Source organism: Rhinolophus ferrumequinum, chromosome 3 (assembly GCF_004115265.2).
Source record: "Rhinolophus ferrumequinum isolate MPI-CBG mRhiFer1 chromosome 3, mRhiFer1_v1.p, whole genome shotgun sequence".
In the NCBI taxonomy this organism is placed as follows: Eukaryota; Metazoa; Chordata; class Mammalia; order Chiroptera; family Rhinolophidae; genus Rhinolophus; species Rhinolophus ferrumequinum.
In genome coordinates, this window is record NC_046286.1 from 89,860,354 (window position 1) to 89,883,824 (window position 23,471).

Here is a 23,471-nt window from a genome sequence, read left to right on the forward strand (position 1 = left end):
CCGCGGTGAGGTGGGAGCAGCAACATGAAAGGCAGGATGATATTCTCATGCTGCTGCTGGCGCCCTGTCAAGCCCTCTCCTACTGCGGGATCTAAAGCCTCAGGCCCCACACAGTGGTTTAGAGACAGTTTCTACTGGACTTCGTTTAGGCAGGGCACACTGCAGTTTCCCGAGGCTGCAGCTCTCCCTAGTGCCAGAGGGCATCTGGATGGAGACACACTGGGTCCTATGTGGGCGCTTGGTTTCCCAAATTCCAAACTGAGCCATAAACTTGAAAGGACTTATACCTCTGTGTTTGGTTTTGGGGTGCTCTGAGGTGGGCCTGCCACATAGTTAGTTCTTCGTGGCACTCTCCTAGAGGGAGTAAAACATCACTGGAAATGTAACAAGGGTGGACCATCATATGTACCAGAGCGAAGTCGCACTGTGTCCCCAGGAGAGTACTGTGTCGGTGATCCACTATGTGAGCTGGGGGATCAGGGGAAGCAAAACCTCCAAAGTTTGTTTGCACGACCCTGCTGCGGTGAAGGTGAGGCTGGCCCAAGTGCAGGGCTTTGCAGGGCTGAGGGGGTGGTAAGGGGTTTCCTCCCTGTGATCCTGTGGCGAAGGGAACTGCCACCGATGGGGCCAGGAAGCGTGGATTCCTCCTGTTCCTTCCTGCTTCACCCCTTGACGCAGTCTGCCTCTCCAGCCACCATGTACACTGCCAGGAAATAAATGGAAATATTTCTAATGTGGGTTTTCATCAAATGGCAAATGTCCGAACAGACCACAGTGGCCACTGGCAGTAGGAACTGCTGCAGTCAGGGTCACATCGCCCGTGCAGCTGACCTGTCCAAGCCAGGCTCACACGGCCCCGTGGAGTCCCTTCCCGGACCTTCTCTCTGGCCAGAGCTTCCCCGAGGAAGGTCTGCACCACATGGCCCAAAGGACATCACGTCTCCCCCTTGCCTCTTGATCTGTAAAAGAGTCTTCAACAGGTATGCACACAGTTTATAAGTTGAAATGTGATATGCGTTAGTTTGAGGTTCTGAGATCTCAGACACGTAATCCTGGAAGGTAAATGTCAGCTGCCACACAGAGGCTCCAGAAGCCTCCTAGTTTAAACACAGTTTCTAGCCACCAGTGGCCTTCTCCTAGCATCACTCAGCCATCCCACTTAAGAACTGTCAAACAAATATTTAAATAACATAAAGAACGGACCAGTAATAAAAAGGGGCACCAGAGCAGTAGCGGGTCCAGCCTGGCCTTGGCTGGAGCCCTCATTTATTTTGATCTGTAGGGACTGCAAATCACCCTGCTTTGATGACAGCTCACATTTGCTGAGCCCTTTCCACCTGCCAAGTGCTGTTTTAAGCACTGTGCATGCAATAGCTCCTTTACTTTTTAGCAACTCTTAGGTCGGTACTATTATTATCCTGTTATATCTGAGGAAACTGAGGCACACAGATTTTCCCAAGGTTAATCCCTAATGGTGATTCAAACCCAGCCAGCCAGACTCCAAAGCCTGTGGGCTTAACCTTTGTACTACTGTCCGTCCGTAACCTGCCTGGCCAATGGTACTTGCTGGCCCCATGCTGTCAATCTGAAGTATCAGTCAGTTCTTGCATCCCACTCATGCTCTGCTTTCACCCCTGTGTAAGAGTAACATCTGGCTCGGGGTTTGGCACCGCTGCCCCTTCCCTAGAGGGGACATATGTGCCTGACACGCCCAAGTCCCTCTGCTTGAAAAACTGAGCTAATAATATGTGACCCATCAAAAATAAAACAAGGGTCCCCAGGGTCAAGGCTCACACAATAAAGCCACTGTCAACCAGAGTCCCTACTTTTTATGTTTCATATATTTAGGCTTCATATAGAATTTAATTTGACAAAAAGTTTACAGTCTTAAAAAAAAAAAGTAATACCTCAGGGCAAGACAGAAATGCAGATTTTTTTTTTTATGTAAAACAGTCCAAATTTTAAATGTTGGCAACTAAGTTGAAAATTAGAAACCCTGTGCAAGTCCAACAAAACACTCCACTGCTTATGACTCTTACTTTGGATTTCAAGCTGGCCTTGGCTCTCAGTAGATGCTCAAACACATTCATTAAGCACATGAATTAAAACAAAATAAAACTAAACGCAATATCGATTTGATCTGAGTCCCGAATGGACCCCTCTCTCCTAACTTCTGGTGCCATGTCCTCCAGGCTAATCTAACTCTGCAATGATTAAGAACTTCCTTATAATCATTTTCAATGATTAAATGAAAGCATGAAACGAACAGACAGACGTGGTGAGAAGGACAAGGCTATGATGGGGTACCCTGAGGCATGAGTGGGGGAGGACAGGCCCTAAGGATACCTAAGGTTTACCTAAGGCTAACCCTGAAAGAAAGCATTCCTGGCACAACTTTCAGGCTTGCCAACACGTACACACATACACATGTGCATGAGCACGCACATGTCTTCCCTCTCTTCATCCAGGGGCAGATTTATAGCTGAATATCTTATTATTTTATTATTTTATTTGAGCATATCTTCTTTCCCACCTTTGATAATATCAACCTTACCTACAGTACATTCATTTGCAATGTCATGTAGATAAGGGTCATATTATCTATAACATCCTTTGGTAGAAACTTAAGGACTTGGGTGGGACTAATCATATAGTCCCAATTTTGTGATTTTTGAAATGCTTTCATATCCCTCATCTTATTCTATTGTTATAATCCCGTAAGGCAGAAATAATTATCCCCATTTTCCAAGTGCAGTAACCAGCCTGCCCAGAATCACACAGCCAGCCACGCAGTGGGGAAGAGGCTCAAGCCCAGCTGCTCGATGGCTCCAAGGTCAGAGACTCTGCCTCACGGCAGAGCTGAATTCGCTGTGTTGAGTCAGAGAAAATAACTCAGATCGTGACAACCAAGGGGTAGCTGAGGACTCGGGAGCACATTCACTGTTTGAACGGCCAAGAGGCACCGTTTCTTACCCAAGCACTGCTGTGACAGAGGGCAAAAAACAACCCGAGTGCTTCCTATGTGGAGGAAAACTGACTCTTAACAGGTTTGGTATTTTTCAGGTGACTGCTAGATTTGGGAGCTTTTTGTTTCTCAGGTGAAAGATACCAAAATTTCAGAAAAAGAAGAAAACACCTAACTACCTAACTCACCCCTCTGCATATGACAAAATGTACAAGATAAGGATCGATGGCACAATTGATCGTAACAGGTCTGTGACAACCAGAGGTGACAGTCGGTCCTAACAAACTGTCTTCTTTCTCAGACTTTATCTGACAGCATTATGCTGCAGGCTCAAGACACATCCGATGGATTTTTCTCTGGAGTTCTAAAAATATTCAGCAGAATTAATCTATATCTTCACTGTGCTAATATTATGAGCCACATAGATTGATCTATTGGTCAAAAATTCCTCAGCAACTCCAGCATGGTTGTTAACCCTTTGATTACTCCCCAGGTTATGCTGAGCCAAAGAAACCCTCTATGTAGCCTTGGGGCTCGGCCTTTTTCATGTAGATGCTTTCATTTGCTGTCACTTCGTGTTGCCAAACCGCCTCAGTGTAGAAGTTCCACTGTTGTGACTAGGACCGGTGACCCCCCCCCAAAAAGGTACAACTACAACTACAGTGCAACTACAGTGGGTCTTTGGGGATACTTTCCCCTCAGGATTCTGCGTACCCGCACACTATCGAGCAAATTGCTGGTCAGTGAGCAGGGCCTTCAGTAGTCAGTGCGTGGAGGTGAATGGGATGCGTGCCCACTTATTTCCCTTTCTCTGCGCTCGTCTCACATATTCTCCAACGGGAAGACGATGCCACAAAACCAGGATCAAAGAAGCAAAACTCCAAACGCCCTCTGGAAGCTACAGACACCACTATCCTAACAATTTTCTCTGTTTTGAAACCAGAGAGACAAGCTGGACAGGACAAATAAATCTAGATTCAACCAGTGCTCTTCGGTGCAAATAAGGGTTTCAGGTTGTTTTTCTTTCTTTCTTGAAAAAACACAGTTCTTATGGCTAAATCAAGCTCCTTTGGATCAGCGTGACCAAGAGGAGTGACCAAACTGTACTCTCCTTAAGGAACAAAAATCATACGTCATCCCCAGTGATAGTTCAGACCCAACAAGAGCCCAGCCCGGCCAGCCGGACTACCCGAGATTCATAAAGAGCCGAGGTGGCCCAGGGCCAGGCAACCTGTGATTCTCAAGGTCTCCTTGTCCCCGCCCACACCTTGGACTATTGACTCTCGGGAGGCAAGCTACCTCCTTGGAAACTCATGACTTTGCCGAAATCCCCCGATGATGAATATGATGGATTGAAAGTGTGGTAGCCTGAACGGTCCATGTGAGCATGTGTAGAGTCTGCAGTCTGACTGCCTGAGATGAAATCCAGTCTATATCTCTCTTATTTACCTTGTCCAGGCTACTTCATTTTTCTGTATCTCGGTCTCTTTCTCTGCAAGATGGAGATAACTACAACATCTGCCCAGATTGTTGTTGAGAGAATTAAATTAATTAATGCATGCCATTTCTAAGAATAGTGCTTGATACACAATGTACTTTTGGGAGAAGAGGGTTGATAATAGGACGTATCCTGGTTAGGCACCACTGTCTTCCTTCTTCCCGCCCCCCAACATAAATAGCAGTTTGCCCAAACTCCCTTAGCCTGTGGCATTCCCATAGCTCTCTGCTGCCCCCTGCTGACAGCTAATTGATACTATTAGCGTAACTTGGTTCTTCTGGCTTCAGATACCTCCAAACCCTTTCCTGCAAGAACCCTGTACTACAGCGAGGCTGAAATGTAGATCATTCCTCTAAAATCTCATGACTCTGTGCCTCAGCCTGTGCTGTTTACTGCACCTGGCGTGCCTTTCGCCCCTCCACACTGACCTGTCATCCCAGCTCAAATGCCACGACACTCACGTAGCCGCCACAGAAAGTACTGCTCCCACATCACCCTCCTAAGGCACATGACTCCGTCTTCTCTGCACTGTAGTTAGTTTTGGACTTGTCTGACTGCCTCTGACTATTAGATCAAAACTATGCCTTTCCTGTCTCTGTTCCCTAGCAGCACCCAAGTCTCACCACAGTTCTCTCTTCACAGAGACATGCTCAGCCGGTACTTGTGCAATACACACCGCCTCACTATTACGTTATCTTTCTCATTATCTCTCACTTTAATAACAGTGCAGTAACCTCCTAACTGGTGTCCCCAGACCCACTCTGGGCCCACCCCAATTCATTCTCTATGCTGCAATCAAAGTGCACTTGCAGAGGGGGGGAAATGGCTATCTTGGCAACTCCCAGCCTCCCACTCTTTCAACAGCTTCTCACCACTTTAGGATAAAGTCTAAAATCCTTATTGTGACCCCAATCCTGCAAGACTCGCTGCCTTCATTCTCTCCGACCTGCAGTCACACTGGCCTACTTTCAGCTCCTCCAACCCTCTATGCTCTCCTGCAATGGGGATTCTACTCAAGCTGCTCCCTCTGCCTGGGAGTCTCTTTCTCATCTCACTCCCAACCCCAACTCTCTCTTCAGATCTTAATTCAAACATTATTTCCCAAGAACACCACCCCCTTTCTTAGGTCTGATTTGCCTGTGTATGCTCTCATAACAATATCTATGTGATGAGTGAGAAAAAGAGCAATTTCTTAATCCTCAGGCACCCGGACACCAGAATGCAATTTGCAACTCCCTTACAGTTTTTACTGTTAACTCATAAAGCCCGAGGCCGAGTCCAAGTCCAGAGTCTGGAGATAACATTATCTTCCAACAGACCAGACCCCAGGAAGTGATGTCAGCCCTCAAGCCTGCCTGACCGACTCCCCCCTTTCCTAAATAAGAAAAAGCTAACCTAAAGTTAGGTGCAGCTGTCCACTCGAGACTCTGCCTCCGGCAGGCAGCTTCTTTGCCGGCGCCTTTCTTCTTAAATAATCTTTCTCACTTCTATTCCTTTTGAGTCTGTGAATTCTTTCACATTCTGCAAATGGCCAGGGGTTAATTCTACGCCAGTACTCTATGTATCTTTCTAACAACAACGACAACAACAAAAACTCATCCCAATTTTAAATTTCTGTTTGTAGTCATTTGATTAAAGCTTGTCTTCCCTCTAGGATTATAAACTCCACAAGGACGGGAGTTGTGCCTGCCTTTCGTCACTGTTGTATTTCCAGCCACCAGCATAATGCCACATGCATAGTAGATACACAATAAATACATGTTTAATGAATAAACCAATCAAAGGACACATATTAAACAGAATTTTAGCCAAGCTGTCAAAAGACACATATTAAATATATTAAACCTAAACCCTTATCTTCGTTCTATCATTCAATGTTAGGTCATTCAATTAGACAGAAAGGTAGACAGATAGCTATGTAGTAGGTAGGTAGGTAGAAAGATGATAGATACATATATACATACATTCATACATACATACATTCCACAAGGAGCCAGAAAGATACTTCTGACGCTTACCTTCGGTGCTCATATCTGGCGTCGGCATCCAGATGTAGACCAAGCCTTCCTCCTTGTACAGCTTAATCATAGTATCTGAAGTCATGGGTTCCGGGTAGCGGTTACAGCCTGAGGAGTTCTGTACAATATCCCATTCAGTCTGGAAATTCATTACAGCTGTAATCCCCAATTCGTGCTTCAGTTTGATGGTTACGTGTTCCACTTGGCGAGGACAGCTACCCAGCCAGATATTTGGTAGAATTCTAATAAGAACATATGGAGTCAACTGTTACTATTACTATGATTTGAGATTGGAGGAGCTTCATACAGCACATAGGATTAAAATTCAACTAATTTTTAAATCTGACACAGGAACAGCAATATAAAGAATATGAGAATCATTATTATTGAAAGAAGAAAAATACTGGTGGTGGTGTTTGGGGGGAAACAAATAATTCAATTAAGTAGAAAGCCATAAGATAGGCATTAGCAAATCAAATCTAGCAATATATAAAAATAAAAGTACCAAGTTATACTTATTCCATGAATATATATGTGGTTCTATATTAGGAAACCCATCAACATAAATACTAACAAATTAAAGGCAAAACTCCTGTAGTTATACTAATAAATTCTGGAAAACATTTGCTAAAACTCAGCAATCATTCCTGTTTAAAACTCTACATAAAAATTTCAAATAGTATGAGACCTTTTAAACATGCTGAGTACCAGAAACTAACAGTCTTTTAAATAAAATCAAAGTAAAGATTATTTCCATTAGTACCCAATACTGTTTTATGTTTCATCTAATGCTACAAGTAGAAGGAAATATAACTACCTATAAAAAAGAGAAAGCATTATAATTATTTTTTTCAAGTATGATTCTATATCTAAATATCCTAATTCAGGGCCCAATCTTGAGAACCACGCCCTAAGAGATTCAACTACAAAACTGTGCAAAGTATTAAAAGTATTAAGATATCTGGATGAGGGAAAATGTAGAAAAATCAGTTTTCCTCTGTACAAGCAATAGCCAGGTAGAAATGGAGTGGGATCGGGTTGGAGGAATCTCATTCAAAAATAATAACAAAAAAAAAAAATCTAAAATAAAAATCTAGAAATACATTTAACCAGAAAGAACTATGAAATTCTATTGGAGGACATTAAACAACAACAAATAAACAGAAAGACACATTGTGATATTGTGATTTATAATGTGAAATATACACAGAGGGTGCCAAAAAAGTGTACACACATTTTAAGAAAGGGAAAAATCTGTATTAAAATTGTAATACTCAATATATACCGGTAACAATAGATGAATGTAAGTCATGTGTATACATTTTTTTGGCACCTCTGGTATTTGGTCTTCCTCCCTGGGTTTTGGCACAGAACCCAAAACCCCTGGAATTTCCCAAGTGTTGAGACATGTAAAGGTGTCTTTGGTTATGTGAATGATGTGACTTTTGGAGCCACCCTAAGAATCTGGGTTGGTTGCCAGCAGACTCAACCTGGTGATTAGAGGATTGGAACTTTCAGTCCCACCCCAACCTCCTGGGGAGGAGAAGGGATGGAGCTTGAATCAATCCCCAGAGGCCAATGATTTAATCACTCATACCTACCGTGTTTCCCCGAAAATAAGACCTAGCCGGACAATCAGCTCCAATGCGTCTTTCGGAGCAAAAACTAATATAAGAATTGGTCTTGTTTACTATAATATAAGATCGGGTCTCACATAATATAATGTAAGACCAGGTCTTATATTAATTTTTGCTCCCATCGACATATTAGAGCTGATTGTCTGGCTAGGTCTTATTTTCGGGGAACCACGGTATGTAAAGAAGCCTCCATAAAAACCTAAAAGGATGGGGTCTGAGAGCTGCTGGGTTGGTAAAAACTTGGAGATTACAGACAGCGGTGTGTTTGGAAAGGGCGTGCCTCGCCCTATGTGTCTCTTCCATCTGGCTCTTCCTGAGTTACATCCATTTATAATAAACTGGTGATCTAGTAAGTAAAATGTTTCTCTGACTTCTGTGAATTGCTCTAGAAAATTAATCAAACTCAAGGAAGGAGGTCATGAGAACCTCTGATTTACAGGCAGTAGGTCAGAAGCACATAACAATCTGCACTTGTGACTGGCATCTGAAGTGGTACAGGTGGGGATGGGGGTGTGGACAGTCTTGTAGGACTGAGCCCTTAACCTGTGGGATCTGATGCTATCTCCGGGTAGATAGCAGTAGAATTGAGTTGAATGTAAGACACCAAGCTGGTGCCTAGAAAATTGCTTGGATGTGTGGGGAAACCCCCTCTCCCTCACATGGTGGAATTGGGTCCCAGAACCCAAAAGACATTGTGCTCTTTAATTGGAAGACTTAAAATTATAAAATGTAAATATCATAAAATGTAAATATTTTCCAAATATATAAATTTAATGCATATTATTATAATCTATTGTATATAGTTTGCATTGCCTTACTCACCAATTATTTCACATGTGTACATTCACTCCAGAACTAATGGGCAAATACTTTGTTTCAAACTTTACTTGAATCATGCCACCTAGTACTTTACTAGGTTCATTATAGGACATTCAGACAGTAGTTGTCTGAATGAGGATGGTAGATATCATGGATGCTCCCCAGTGCTCCCAGGTATCCCCTTTTAAGCATGGAGGACTAAGTTGCTTTCTCACCTCAATGTTGAACATGGCCATGTGACTTGCTTTTGTCAATAAAATGTGAGCTGAAGTGACGTGTGTGACTTTCAGAGGAACATATTTTAAGACCTTATGCATGATTCTCCACGCTCTCTCTTTCCCTGTTGTAATGACCATGAAAACACACATGGATGCTAAGCTGCTAGAAGACTGAAGTAACCTGGAATGTTAAGCTACTTCAGGGAGGACAGCTGCCTCCAAGAGCTAATGGCTTATTGTGTTAAGTCAATTTTGGCATCGCTTGTTACCACAGCATAACCTGACTTGTTCTAATACAAAGCTTAAATAATTAATCGCTTGTTAAAGCCTCTACTATGCAGGAAAGAAACAGAGCAGGGGGACTACACTTCTATTTAGTTACTTTCATTTTGAGTTTATACCAGTCATTCTCAACTGGGAACAATTTTGCTTCCCAAAGGATATTTGGCAATGCTTCTGGAGACATTTTTTATTGTGACACTGGGTGGTGTTACTGGCATCTAGTAGCTTGAGACCAGGGATGCTACCAAGCCCACTACAATGCCCAGGACGGCTCCCCACAGCAGAGAATTATCTATTCCAAATGCCAATAGTGCCGAGCTTAGGAAGCCTTGGTTTAGGAGACTAAAAGTGGAATCGAACTCCTTACTATTTGTAGGGAAAAAGGGAATGTAGAGCAGGAGTAAGACCAACATATCTGACACAGAGTTTGTGGCTCATCAGTTATGTTATTCTGATAATATTCCATGTCGTGTTTTAAAATATGTATGTATGTATGTAAGTTTGTAGGAGAGCTATAAAATGAAGCAAAATCCTAATATTAGGTAGTTGCACAGCATGACAACATTTTTAGTGTGGTAAAATGGAAAAGGCACTCAACACAAGCCAGGAAAACTGAGTACAAATGCCAATCCTAGCACAATATTTTTAAAAGCACTTGGTAATAACTGTCTGACATTAGGCCAACTTACTTATCATCTCTGAGCCTTTGGTGTGTTCCTCTTTAAAATGATTCTAAAAATAATTCACAGGAACTTAGTAAGGAGTAAACAAAATTAAATAAGGTATTAGAATACGACTGACACTAGTGAATGCTTAATAAATGCAAGTGAAGTTTATGTCTAGTTATTACAATTTATTGATTTTAGTAATTTATTTTGTATCGCAATGACTGTTCAGATAATATTCCATTGCTATATGTATCTTTCATTTAAATGCAAACGAGTAAAAAATATTCAACTTACTTTTATATGAAATCAGCTTGTTTTTTTTCCTTTTGGCTATTGTCATTATTGGTGTTAATATAAGAAGCCAGCTGACTAATCCTCAAATGTGGGTATTACGCATCTCAGTGGAAATCTCTTACAAGATCCAGCATTGTCTTTCTAAAGCTTGAATCCTACGCACTCTCCAGGAGAAGATAAATCAATTTTTTATTGTGGCTTGTGTTCTAAGTCTAATGGGTTGTTAAGTATTTCCTTGTGGGTGACTAAGGATTATTATAGAAAAATACAGTGAATATAATTTAAAATAAAAAGAAAAGTTAGAAACCCAGGAAAGACTTTATGGTGCTGTCAAGGGGGGCACAGGATCCAAAGGCCTTGCACTTTCATTGCTGACCCCAAAGAATTCCCGGATGCACCATTAGACCCAGTGCGCTGAGACAAAGACCATCAACAGGGATATTTTCAGAGTCCCCACGAGCTGTGCTTGAACAGGACACTGGTATCTGAGCATTCAGTCTTTGCAGGAGTAGAAACTTCACACCCACTGGGGCACCTCCCCTTCCCTCTGGCTATTGAGAATAGAAACCTACCTCTATCTAGACTTCCATCCTTCCTTCCATTATCGCTTTAAAATTCCTCCTCCAATAACCTGCTGGATGCCCAACAGGTTGTAGTGCTTGGCTGCCATAACTAAACTCTGCAGTTTAACTGAGCATATTAAAAGGACTCCAAGTTGGTAAAGAGGAGAGTGGACACTTCAGTTATATAGCCTTTTGAACAACAATGGAATTTTATTGGCAAATTGTTGAAGTGGACAGGTAAAATATTAAAATGAACAGTCACGACAAGCAAGCTGAAGTGTTCATTTGAGTATTCTGTGAGTGGGTAGATTTAACTATTCAGCTCATAAATAAATGCCAAAATAAATTGTCTAGCATGTAAGATTTGCATAAACACCAAAGAATAGTTCATAGCAATACACGCAAAGTGTAAACCAGGACATTTGAGCCCACAGAATAAGAAATCAGAATCCCAAACCAGAGTCAGTACACAGAATTACATTTTGTTGCCAAAAAAGGTGTTATTCTATCATCTAATTCAGCCCTAGTCTTCAATATATTTCAACTACTGGGAACCTCAGGAAATTCAGAAAAAGTCAAAGACAAACAGGCCCAAAATTGGTACCTTAACATATATATTTCCTACATCAATTTTCTAATAGAAATAAACCCTTGAAATGCTCACCCACACATATAAACACCAGTCTCTGTATCAGATTATTTCCTTTTTGATAACATAATTAATTATTCCTCTGGAAATGCCAGAAATCAGAGTCCATATTTATGAAATGAGTATAAAACAATTCCTGATTCCTTAAGGAAGATATTCTGAACCTAGCAGATAGGTAACTAAAGACAAATTCTGGAAACAAGCACTGTATTGAAGGACAGAGAATTAAAGTTATAAAGTAAATTTATTGAACCGTTAATTATATGGGATATGGAGGCAAAATAGTGGCCTTGTTAGAAACACACAAATCAATGGATTGATTAGTCAGACACCTAAAGTGCCCTTTATATGCATCTCATTTCAGTTTATTTTCTTTAATAGTAGGTGAGATATTTCTAGTTATATGATACACTAAAAGTAGTAAGATGCAAGATGTATTTTCCAAACAGTAATTAAACTTTTACTTATCCATTCAAAAGAGAATAATTTGGCACCATTAAAAATCAATTTTTACTCATCTCATCTTAGTTTTAATCTTCTTTTGGTGTCGATGATACTTTAAACAATTTTAAAAATCAGGACTTTTTTTTTAAAGGTGAAAAGACACTTATTGAAATACAAGATCTAGGGAGTCAAAATCTTTTGTAAAGGCAGTTTTAATAAAAGGCATATCAAACTTCAAAGATATAATAATGGAATAAAAATATAGCTTATATTATAAATTACACTGTAAAACTTCCAGAGAATTATTTACGAATAACTCACTGTCACTTGTGAGTTATATCAGAGCTGGCTGGCAGCCCTGCTATCGATTACTTGGAAAGGTCAAAGAGAAAACACGGTACCGACTGGTTACTGACACTCAGCCCACCCAGAACAGAAGTTCCCAAACCTGGTTTTGCATTCAAGTCCCATGTGTTGTTTTTATAAACACTCCATTAGCAGGATCTACCCACAGATACCCATAAAGTGGATCTGGAGTGAGGCCTACAATTCTGTGGATTAATTTTCCTTAGAAATTAACCAGATTACGTATATTATATATGCAGCCAGATTCCTAAACCACTAGCCTAGCAGATCCCAAATAAACATGTAGGAGAAGCTTAGTATATAGATTGCAATACCTTTTAATAGCAGTGAAATATATGGAAATAAGAGGACGTAGACTTGCTCAGTTCTGCCCACGTACGTGTAAAATTAAGTCCTTACCTTTATCCCCAGTTTCAAGACTGCAAATGATTCCTAGACAGAGAGTGAGCAATGGGATACTATCTGTTATGAATGAGTTGTTTTGAGAATGTGTACCCATGTGTTTAATGCATAGTTTCTTCTAAAAAGTCAAAACTAAATCTACGTCTGAGTCATATGTAATATAGTTACATAAATATTTAATATAGTTACATCCATTAAGAATGTACTTCTGTAGGAAAACAAAAAAGTTTACCAACCTGGGTTTTGACTATTGCCACTAAAATTTAACAAGATTGGATTTAAATAAAATCCACCCTAGGAACATCGTAAGTTACCTAAAGACCTGGGGAAAGAAACGCGTGGCTGATTATTTCTGGAACCTTACTTTCTTGGACTGCAAATCAAAGTCACATTCATTCACATGGGTGAATCCGGATTTGCAGTTCCACATAGTCACATCACAGTACTACACCACTCGCTTCATCTATCAGGCCGGAGCCCGTGGTACCATGGCTACTGAAGCGCATGAATCAGAGCCAGCTTGCTGTATCTCAGCTGTCAGTCAATGGAGGCCTCACCGGCAACAGTGAGTACATCAGGCAGAATGCGCATGCACACTCTTTGCAGAAAACACCACAGGGTATTGGCAGGAGGAGGGCATGGAAAAGAGAAGCGATATTAGGAAATGAGACCATTATATAGAACCCACATTGCAGGTTCCATCAGTAACGGCCATGAGTAATGGCAGAATAACTTTTTCCTGAAGGTAAAAATTAGCACGATTTTTTGTCCATCGGAAAACCATAGGAATGATGACACTGTATAAACACAGGCTTTTGTTTATTGCTTATCACACCAAGAAACCACAACTACTGAATTGCAGTGCCCTCTTCTTAGCCATACAAACACAGCACCATTTCAAAGATGGAGAAAATGGATTTTGCTGAGGTTCTTCACAAAATCCAGCTAAGAATTTAGGAGCAAAAAAATGATTAGCACATTTCTTAAGTTGTCTGCATTTACCTTATTTAATATTTTAGGGCAATTCAATGTGAAATTGAAAAGTGATCTGGCTTTTAAATAATGGGTAAATAAAAAAGTCCATCAGTCTTATAATTTAGATCTCATTAGTGGGAAAGCAAGAGAAACATTACAGTCAACCTCCAATAAAGCTCCAAGCTTCATTAGCACATACAGTTCCTTCTGCAGAAAATTTGTTCTCTGGTGTCAAGTTTTAAGTTACTAATGCCAAATTTCTAACCCAAAAGGGCGCTTGTAACAGACTCCAGCTAAGGCTGAATAACTTACTCAAAGACAAATTCCAATTTAGAGAATGATACAAATTAACTTCTTTACCAAAAAGTAGTTTTATTACAGTTTGCTCACAGACTATAGTGTATATAGAGCACATGTTAATTTCTATAAATGCAGTTCATTTCTTTTAATATTTTTTGATGTACTATGTAGTTCATAACCATGTGAACCAAATATTTTTGACATATTCTTTTATTTTCTACACCATAAAATACCATATAATTAATTATGAAGATCTGCTACAGGTTGAATTGTGTTTCCCCAAAATTTCTAAGTTGAAGTCCTAACCCCCAGCACCTCAGAATGACCTGATTCATGGAGAGGGTCTCTACAGAGGTATCAAGTTAAAATGAAGCCATTAGGGTGGGCCTTAAGCCAATATGACTGGTGTCCTTATAAAAAGGGGACATTTGGACAAAGACATGTACAGAGAGAAGACAATATGAAAATAAAGGAAGAAGACAGCCATCTACAAGGCGAGGACAGAGGCCTGGAACAGACCCTTCCCTCACAGCTCGCAGAATGAATCGACCCTGAAGACACCTTGATCTCAGACATTTAGCCTCCAGAACTGTGAGACAAGAACTTTCTGTGGTTTAAGCCACCCACCCAATTTGTGGACTTTGTTATGGCAGTCCCAGGAGATGAATACAGGGTCTAAACACTCAGACCTAAAATACATACATTCAATCATCTAGACTCTTCAAATATCCATGCATCAGGTGAACTTAAAGGAAAGCATTTTAATAGATATTTTCACCTTCCATCCTGATGTCTGGAATTCTACAAATATACCTAACGTTTGATTGTGGTGCACAAATTGTCCTCTTATACACAATACTACCCACACTCCTTCCTACTCATATCTCTCAGTCTATCACCTGGGCACTTCCAACATGGTGGAAGAGATCATCAGGCCCCGGTGGACATTTGGCTTCCTTCCTGGCCTAGAAACTCAGGTCTAAAGCTCTGAGATGTCTAGTTTTGCTAAATACAGTAGTCTTGGGCCCCTTTGCTTGGCTTTCAGAGAATGCACCTCAATGGAGAATCACCTGAAATTTATAAGAGCACAGTCTCTCAGACACATAACATAAGAGGCCTAATGTTAACCGGGCAGGGAGGCTCACTATTTTAAAAAATTCTACTAATTACAGAAAACTTTAAAAATCTCTTTAGCCTTCTTCCTTGATTTCCCATCTGCAGGGAGCCAAATAGCTGTTTACCTACTGACTTTCGTTGGTTCTAGAACATTCCTCTTTTCTGTTTGTTTACAGTGCTCACTGGCTTCTTGATGGGAACCTAAAATTCCCTTTTGTTTTAGACTTTAAAGTATGCAGTCTGAGATTTTACATACGATGCTGAAAATTGGGGAAAATACACACAAGGGCTTGAAATTTGTGGGATATCAAGGAATTTAAATAGCTAAGAACTCTTGATGCAATGAGCAGTGTTGCATTCAGGGGTGTCAGAAATTAGGTTCCAGAGAGACCAACGATAAACATCTGCTCTCCCCTAGGAGCTGTGAGTAGTGAGGATGTCAGGGGCAAAGAGATGCAGAATTAAAAGTATTGGAATATTGGGACCTACAAAATTCCTGGCAAGTTTTGCTTCTTTCATTCAGCCTGGAGTCAAGGCACAGACAGTCTATTTTACAATGTCCAGAGAGAAGTCGCGACAGTCAATAAGTCCTCCTAAGGATGTGCAGATCAAAAAGACTTCTGTTTTCTCTACGTTACCACAGATCCTACGGGTCCATAGATCTATGAGAACAGGCCATGTTCAGTGATACTTGGCCTAGTTATGTTATTTCTAACTAGGAAAGGTCTTCAGTAAACAGGTGGACACGTATTCCAATACAATGCACAAGGAGAAATAAGGACCAATCATACTCAAACTATAACTGTCATATTTAAGGTGGTAAATCTCAAATAACCCTAATCACCGTGAGATTGCATTGAGTTTTATGGTACTCTTACATGCAGTTAAGTCATTCTGGCAAGACCTTCACAATACCGTTTTATTTAAGATCATCCATTCCACTGAGCATACTTAGCTTCTATTCATTGAAGTGTTTAATTGGTACAAATTGGTCTTAAATTTTTTAAGCTAAAATTGCCTCTTCCATGTCTCACAGCCCAGGGCACTGTCATCCCCACCTTGTGCTATGCAAGTGCTTAGATATGGTCAAGATTTTTCAGGAAAGTTATTCGCCTTCACAATTGGGCTTAAGTGTGTGGGGGAAATGTTTGGATGTCAAACTTTTGAAACTTATCAGACATCTAAATCATCTGTCCCGTAAATAATATCCACAGGCTCCTATTAAGAGAATTCAGTCCAGCAGCCCGAGACCCAACATCTATCAAGTCCCAGCTGACACAACTTATATTTCACAGAGACAGTTTGATGTACACTTTCTATCTCTGTCTCAAACTACATTACTAGGTGGGAGCATGTATCCTATTGATCACTTCCATTAGCCTATATACTGCTAGTTTACTGTTACTAAGCTTCTGTTTCCTTTATAAGCTCGGTGTCCTCCACAAGCTTTTTAAGTGTGACGTTTCACAGAGTTCCAAACCCTGGTCTCTATTCAATTTATAAACTCTTACATGATCTCACTAATATACACTGCCATCTACATGCAGGTAAGTTACAAACCTATTACCTTCGCTCAGATCCCAATGCTCTATTGGAATTCTCCACGCAAGTAATCAACCGAACTCCTCTTTCACCATCTTCTTCTCTCTTGTTCTCTACCCACAAACCTAATTCTCCTCTATCATTCTTGATCTCCTAAATTGTGCCACAAGCCACCAAGACACCAAAACCTGGAAATTTTTCTTAGTTCTTTCCTCTTCTTCTCCCCTCCAGTCATTAATGCAGTCACATAAGGCAATCTCCGAAATGGCTGTAGAACCCATCCGGTTCTCCATTACTATTGCTTTTCTTCAGATCCTCAACACTTACCGGGTGAATTACACCAAGAGCCTCCTAAGTGACTTCACAGTCCGTCTCCCTTCCACCACGTAGCTCGACTGATCTTTCCAAAATACAAATCTGATCATATGACTCCACTACCTAAAATACTGAGGCGACTACCCATCACGTTCACATGAAGTCTGAGTTTTTGGCCTGACCCTTTGGAATATAACACCTACCTATGTCTCTACTTCTGCATTCCCATAGGACTCCCACTCTCCAATTTAGGAGAGATATTTGTAATTCTCCTGGCATGCCACATACTCTCCCTTCCCTGCTGTTCCACCTCTTGGAATGCATTTTCACTGCTCACCTCTCTGATTAAGCCTACTCCACCTGCCCTGATCCCCCCATGGCTCACTTAGCTCCTCCTTTGTGTTCCTATAATATATACTAATGATCACACACTTTTATTTCACTCTGGCCTTTCTCACTCTGAAATGTTGGTTTTCCTGAGCATTTCCTCCTCTGTATTGTGAGCTCCTTGAGAAGAAAAATGATGTCTTATTGATCACCATATTCCCAGAACTTAACATCATATCCAGCATGTAGTTAGCACTTAAAGATAAATGGAGGAGGGGTGGTTGCTTCAGTGGTTAGAGCACAGTGCTCATAACACCAGGGTCGCTGGTTCGATTCACATATGGTCCAATGAGCTGCATCCTCCACAACTAGATTGAAAAAAAAGATGACTTGACCTGGAGCTGAACTGCTTCCTCCACAACTAGATTGAAAACGACTTGACTTGGAGCTGATGGGTCCTGGAAAAACACATTGTTCCCCAATATTCCCCAATAAAACAAAATTTTAAAAAAAGTAAATAGGTAATTGAATAAATAAATGAATGAACAACCACAGAAATGTCTTGACTCAAGATATTTGGTTCATTCAACTATCATCAACTGAACAGCATTGCTGTGACTTTTGAGAAACTGTAGTGAAGATATTTTCAACTGTGTTATCCCAAGGATATATACTCATATGTTAAATTACTCGTTGAAAATAGTTCAAAATAACAATTTTCTCTGCAGACAAATGTGAAAGCTCTTTTTAGCCAGAATATAAATTACATCACTCAACTTGTTTCCTTTTTTGCCTTAACTGCCAGAAAATTTGAAGGCAAATTTTGTGTTCAATAGTAGTAATTAGACCATCTCAAGTCCCTGACAATTTCTATCCTATTTGTTCTCATAGATGCTCTATCTCTATACTAAATTCTTCTACTACACATGATTTCTTTTCTAAATTCTTCTGTTCTACATTATTTTAATACTTGTAAGTAGGTAGAGAATGGTGCCAAAACCTAATCCTCCAAAACACTTGTTTCTTCCACCGTAGGTCCCAGGCATTAAGCAGCCATATAAAAGGTATAGACCAGAATCTGTCTGAGCCATACAGACTTGTAGCAACCTATCAGAATCCCTGAGTTTTTTGGTCATTCTGGTTCTGTGTATGTCAATCCTCAAGTCCCACTCACATAAAACTGATTGACTATTATAGCCGCCGGTACAATTTATCTGCAATAATAAAGTTACAGTCATGCTTGGAATGTGCTCACATTTTTATTAATTATAACCCATGAACCATAGTCATAAGTTTTGTTTCATGACATTTAGTATTTTAAATGTTAGCTGTTAATGCAAGTGGACAAATTTAGCAGACAATAACAAATGTGGTTCTACAGCAGTGATTCGCAACCTTGGCTAATACTAGAATCTCTTGGAGGTATCTTTAGAAATATTTATACCAGATCCTCAATTAATACAGAATTCTGAGGCCACGGGGTTGGACCCAGCATCATTTTTCCAAGCATCCCAAGTGATTCTAATGTACATTAAGATCTAGTGATCACTGATTTTGAGCCTGAAAGCGAGGTCAGAGTTAGAGGTAAAGATTTGTCATCTTTCCCTTGATGGAGGATTGCCTAACAGATTTTTAAAAGTGAAAATAATTCTATCTTTTAAAAAATCAAACTGTACATTTACCCCATTAAGTGAAACTGGTTATAAAATCAGAACTTAAAAAGGGGAAATTAGAAGTGATTACTCATTTTTTAAAGGACTTTCTGTCTTTATAAAGGATTAATTTAAGCATTTTTTTCAAGTACTAGCTAGTGATTTAATTGATTTGTAGACTTAATCTCAGTTAATAATTACACGTGTGATCTTTGCAAAGTCACTGGAATCCCTCTAGACTTCACTTTTCTAATGTGTAAACTGAGAGAACTGGATTAAAGAAGCACTTTCTCAACTCACACTATTTCACAGAGGTGTCCAGATGTTATGAGGAGGTGGAAGGGTGGCTGAGGGCACAGACCCTGGAACTGGGCTGCCTAAATTTTAATCCCAGCTCCACTAATTATGTTACCTAGGGAAGATTAATTAACATTTCAGTGCCTCAGTTTCACAACTATAAAACGGCTTTAACAATACTAATACCTCATAGGGTTGTGAGATTAAGTGAAATCATATATGAAAAAGGATTTACAACAGTCCTGGGCACATAGTAAGAACTATTAAAGCATCAGTTATTATCCTAATGATTAATATTATACCCCCCAAAAAACTCTGGGTCTTGAGTATGCTAATGTGTTGACGAGCCTCTATGTAGGGGACATACCGTATAGCATTTCAAAAATGCATTTGACCAGTTAACATTTGGTTGCAGGGGGACAGCTCTCTATGGAACATACTTTGGAGAAGCTAGACTACATGACTGCTATGATTCATCTCGATGTCTTAGAGGCTCAAAAGCTATGACCCACAGGCTAAATCCAGTCCACCATCTGTTTTTGTAAATAAAGTCTTCACGGAACACTGCCATGCTCATTTGTTTACATATTGTCTATATCTACTTGCACACTACAACAAAAGAGGTAAACAAATAGTCACAAGAGAAAGCATATGGCCCACAAAGCTTAAAGTACTCGTATATCCTGTCAGACCCATTACTGAAAACGTTTGCCAGTCCCTTCCTTAGATGTGTAACGTACTGGAAAGCCTATAGCTCTTCCCCATAGTATCATCAAGACACATCTTATTTTATGAGTGGGCATATCTATTCTGTTCACCCAGCTGGCTGGAGGGAGAAAGGAAACAGTCTCAGTGTGGGATGCAAAGACAGAGTGGCTGTGGTGGTGAGAAGTTCGGGATGATACGGGCTGGAAAGGATACAGTGAGGATCACAGAGGAAGAGCTGCTGATGGGGAGAAAACAGAAAATTGGGAAAATAGAAGGAAATCTAAAGGTCTACCCTGGCTAAAGGTGCTGATGTAGGATAGGCACCTTCTCCCATCAACTCCCTAAAAGTCTACACACCGTCCCAAAACTATGAGATTTCCTTTATAATTACTATTATTAATCAAATGCAATTCTAGGAAAATTGTTGTGTCATGCTACTTGATTTCCTTATAGGATAGGTATCATTACTCTAATTTTATAGATGAATAAACCAAGGCCTGTGGGGTTTAAGCAATTTCCCCACATCAAAGGTTGAACTTGTAGACAAACCTAGTTTTATTGTCTCAGATATTCCATTATGCCTCAACTGAAGTTTTTCAGTTCTAGAACTTCTCTTAAATGCAGAGAAATGCTACAAAAATCTGATGACCAGGATATCTTATGCACTATATAAGATAATTGTTCATCATTGGACAAAGCTTTACTATTTCTACCCATACTAATAATCTATTGGTGTACACAAGTTTAGACCAATACACAAGTTTGGGGGGATTGGGGGAGAAAAGGGCACGCAAGGTGAGATAAGGGATCTGCCGGCATCCTGCATAGATAGCAACACTGATGAAATTTATCTCACCAAAAAAAATAAAGAAGGGGACTCATTCAATACGAATAGAAACACAGGAAGTGATGGAAGAATAGAGAAAAATGCACTGTTTGAAATGGCAGCTGCAAACCTAATCTTTTATATTCTAGAGCTACAAAAACTAGTCAGCTTTTCTCAGCCAAATGTGAATTAGAAGAAATATAATTTAGTGTTTAGAAAATATGCCTAATTTACCACCAAAGCTACACAATTTGTCTTGAAGGAAGGAATTCTCCATCAGCTTTTTAAAATGAGGGTGATTAAATAGACTACAATATACATCCAGTGTTCTTTTCTTTTCATTATTTGTGGCACCCTGATGAAAAGTAATTATGCTTTGGCGAATTTTCCTCTTAGATGTAATTTGGGCCACTTATCTGGGATTCTCAGAAGGGAGCTGACTTGACAACTAAAAGAGAACACCTGTTTCTATCAATGTAAAGGAAGCTTTCCCTTCCTCTGCTTAGCAATGCATAGCATTTCTGAAACCAGAAATACTGAGTGACGTATTAATGAATTGCCTTCTCTATCCAGCAAACAGGAATTAAATGGTGTGTTTTGAATACGTACATAAGGAGAGAGAATGTTCATGAATATAAAATAAGCAAAAGAGAAGCGCGGGTGTGGCCGTAATGGAGAGAGCTGCGTTACACTGATGGCCGCCCTCTTGACCAACGCACCCGCAATAAGGATGTCCCTTAGCTATTCAGATGCTTTTTAAAAAAATCTCCTAATTTGGGATTCTGTTATTTTATTAAATAGGTCACAGGAGATCTGCAGAAAATGTTGTGTATGTTTTATTGTTTCCAACACCTATTGTGCATGTGAAAATTCTACCCATCCTCTTCTCATTGATATTAAAAGGAGGCGGCTGGCAGGATACTTATAATTCACAAAAGGAGGATGATTCCATCGTTTTATTGAAACACTAAATAATTCTATTTTCCAACTAAAAGCCGTGAAGCTTCAAATATACTTTTCAGAGTCTTTACTTGTTCCTTTTATACTTTTATTACTTTGCTTTTCCATCCTGTTTTAACAAACATCAAAAAGAACTTCCACCAATACAACCATTTGGTCTTATTGTATTCTCGAAATGAATATCAACAAGGAAAATAAGTATAGTACCAGAGATCTAAAACTCAATTTAGGTGGATCCACAGAAAATCAGTTAATGGAATTCAAAGAAATTTGTTTTTCTTTGCATATACTTTACCATCCCTTTTTGTTTGTCTTCACTAATTTTCTGATGGAAACTATTGAAGGGAAATGCTGCAAGAAGTTATTTTGGTTGTTTATCTTTGTAACATATTAGGATTTTTGTGCTCTATCAATTTTTTAAAAGATTTTGCAAAACTGAGCCATGAAATTTTAAAAACTTTCTACTGAAACATAATATACTTTAAAAATAGAAATAAATCTCTTATAAACTGAATATATCCATATAGCTAGCACTCAGATCCACACACAGAACTCCTCCTTCTACTCCTTTCTAGTCATTACAAGGAGAACCACTATCTGGACTTATAACACACAGAGGAATTTTGCCTATTTTGGTGGATTCATGAACTTGTATTATCTTGCTTAATCTACAAGCAAGAAACAGAGACATGGAGACATGGGGCAATTTGTATAATGCCATGCAACTCTTGAAGAACAAAGTCTAGACTTTTCATCGAATATGCTTTCCACAGCGTTGCCTGTTATCTCTTAAAGCCTTTCTAAAACCAGACAAAAGAGAGATCCATATGACAAGACTACCATTTTTGCATATTAAAGTGATTTCTGACAGCTTGAAACATAAGAATTAAAAGATACTCCCCCTGAGTCTTTATCCAAATAAGACCTTGATACTGTCTCTGCTGATCTCTAGGAGCTCCTCATCCAGGAAGGCAGATTAAACACAGGAAAAACAAGTAATACAAGAGATACATGACAATCTTTAGGGTGATTTTCCCCCCGCTCAAGTCATAGCTTCTATGATCAAGGACAAAAACAATCCAAGGAACTCTTCAGTAATTTTGGAGCATGTACTCAGCACCCAGGCTTTGAAATAGGTTGAAGGGTATAAAGGTAAATAAGATATGGTTCCTATTATTGAAAAATTCACAGAAAAGTGACACCAGTCCTCCAAGATAACATCTGAGAGGTAGGAGCCTTAATTTATTTTCAAATTCACAAAACATAATGACTTCAATAATAATAATGTTAAGATCTAAAGGACCCAAATTTGTAAGAAATATAGTACTTGATGAGGATATTTCTGATTAGGCTTTAGATTTCCCTAAAGGTTTAGAAGAGAATTTCAATTTTGTTAGGGATTGGCATAGGTAAAAAATCTTTTGGTTGGTATTTCTATTGAAGTGTAGTTTCAAAAAAACTACTAAAATAATAATAATAATAATAATAATAAGGAAGAGAAAAGCACATTGGCATTCACTGATTCAAAATCTGTTTTTTAAGTTACAAATACATAAATTTATGACATTAAAATGAACTACTATGTTACAAAGCAGGAAACAAGTTTAGTCCTTAGTGTTGAAAAGGTTTT

At 39.6% G+C, this 23,471-nt stretch overlaps 1 protein-coding gene across 5 annotated transcripts in view; it reads right to left on the reverse strand.

Moving 5' to 3' along the window:
• EPM2A (EPM2A glucan phosphatase, laforin) overlaps positions 1–23,471 on the reverse strand; it is a 124,014-nt gene that overhangs the window by 6,801 nt on the left and 93,742 nt on the right. For 4 of the 5 annotated variants that reach the window (XM_033096005.1, XM_033095978.1, XM_033095997.1 and 1 more), the window contains one exon: positions 6,482–6,723. The exons of the other annotated variant lie outside the window; for it this stretch is intronic. In XM_033096005.1, the coding sequence (XP_032951896.1) occupies positions 6,482–6,723 (242 nt within the window). The remainder of the gene's footprint in view (positions 1–6,481; positions 6,724–23,471) is intronic. 5 annotated transcript variants of the gene reach the window in all.